This window comes from Microtus ochrogaster, unplaced genomic scaffold, assembly GCF_000317375.1.
Source record: "Microtus ochrogaster isolate Prairie Vole_2 unplaced genomic scaffold, MicOch1.0 UNK16, whole genome shotgun sequence".
NCBI lineage: Eukaryota > Metazoa > Chordata > Mammalia > Rodentia > Cricetidae > Microtus > Microtus ochrogaster.
Genome location: NW_004949114.1, coordinates 4,944,092 through 4,945,941, shown reverse-complemented (window position 1 = coordinate 4,945,941; position 1,850 = coordinate 4,944,092). Strand labels below are relative to the sequence as shown.

General features: G+C 41.8%; 1 protein-coding gene across 1 annotated transcript; it reads right to left on the bottom strand.

The window, feature by feature from the left end:
- Positions 1–1,271: 1,271 nt before the first annotated feature.
- Positions 1,272–1,529, bottom strand: LOC101999840 (small proline-rich protein 2D). Its single transcript, XM_005367271.1, has one exon. The coding sequence runs from the start codon at positions 1,527–1,529 to the stop codon at positions 1,272–1,274; it is 258 nt and encodes an 85-aa protein (XP_005367328.1).
- Positions 1,530–1,850: the final 321 nt, after the last annotated feature.

Sequence of the window (1,850 nt, the reverse complement as noted above, 5' to 3'; positions counted from 1 at the left end):
AAGTAAAATTAGCAAGAAAGTATTTAACATATTTAGCTGTTAGAGAACAGAAAACCAAGCCTCCACCAGAAGACCAGTCTACCCATGTAAGGATGAGGACCATCATAATAATAATAACAAGTCCTGGCAGAGGAGTGGAGGAAAAAAAAAAACACAAACTCTCAAGTTGAGAGAGGAGACTAACCCATCAAATATGGAAGTCAATATGAAGTTTCCTCCAAAGAAATAACACTAAAGCAAAATTGTCATATAATACAGCATCATCACTTGGGTTTTTATAAAACAAGTTAATACAGCATAGAATAGAGATGCCTGAATATCATCTATATTTCAGAAGTGCTCCTAACATGCAAGGTAAATAAGTCAGTACAGCTGCACTCCAGAAGTGGATGGGATAAGAATGTGGCACTTATGTGGACTGGAGTAATGATCAGTCATATAAAACAATGACATCATGTCCTGTGCAGGTAAATAAATGAAACTGCATATCAGCATGTTCTGGGAAATAAATCCAACTTTAAATACAAGGTTGGCAACAATGTTTCAAATATTAAAAGAGGAAAAGACAAGGGGAGGTTGATGTAGATGTGTAACTATTACATAGAACAAATCAGAAAAGTGAGGGGAAAATACACAGGCTATGGGAGTTATTTGTGCTAAGTGATGCATGCATGTCTGAATACCACATGATCTTCTTAAAATGGCATGTGCTAACAGGTAACTTATAGTTAGGCAAAATTAAACTCTTTTCCTCAAACAAACAAACACTAAGCAATCTTTATAACTCAAAATACAGTAAAAATCTGCTTACAACAAGATGACCAGGGCATCAAAGAATAAAAGTAATATAACTGGAGAATATCGGGAAGGTCAGTTTAAAAGAAAAAAATGAAAGAACTCATGACTACTAACAGCCATATTGTACTTTATTCAGGAAATGAAGCCACAGTGAAAACAACACAAACAAGGAGACTGAGAGTTTTGGAAACATCCTCTGAGTGCACAGGGTGGGAAGATGCTGCTCATCACTGAGCATCTGGGACACTGAACCAGTGAGGAAGGACCATTCTCAGCCACCCCTTATAGCAGAAGAACAATCTAAGAAGAATGCTCTTCCTATCAGGGATCATCACAGACACATGGAGGGTGAAGGCTGGAGAGGATTCTTCTGCATCAATGGCAGGTTTTGAAGCAAAGATGGAAGTGTTTCTATGGAAGAATGGGAGACAGATTTTCTCCTCTTCTCTTGGTCCTGGTGACTGATGAAGCACTCACTTGCTCTTGGGTGGGCACTTCTGCTGGCAGGGTGAAGGAGGTTGCACAGGAGGGCATTTCTGCTGGCATGGCTCTGGGCACTGTGGATGAGGACAAGGCTCTGGGCACTTTGGGGGAGGACAAGGCTCAGGGCACTTTGGGGGAGGACAAGGCTCAGGACACTTTGGAGGAGGACAAGGCTCAGGACACTTTGTGGGTGGGCACACAGGAGGAGGCTGGCAGGGCTGCTTGCACTGCTGCTCTTGGTAAGACATCGTGCTGAAGGCTCAGGATCTGAAAAGCATTGCATGACCTTGTTAGGAGATGATCCACAAAGAGAGGAGAGACAGAGACATGGGACATCACATCCACTTCTCTGCCCACAAATACGCCTTCTTCCCAACTACTGTTTGTTTTAGGACAGCCTGGCTTTCCCTTGGCTTTCAGAAATCTATGGCACTAGCTTTCGGAAGTAAGTTTTGTTTCATGACTTATTCCAGGAAATAAATACTTTATTCTAGCAGAACAAGTAAGGCTCCTTTCACCCAGAAATTCATTTGAGACAGACAGCATCAAGTTTTGGAACCCTGAGCAGT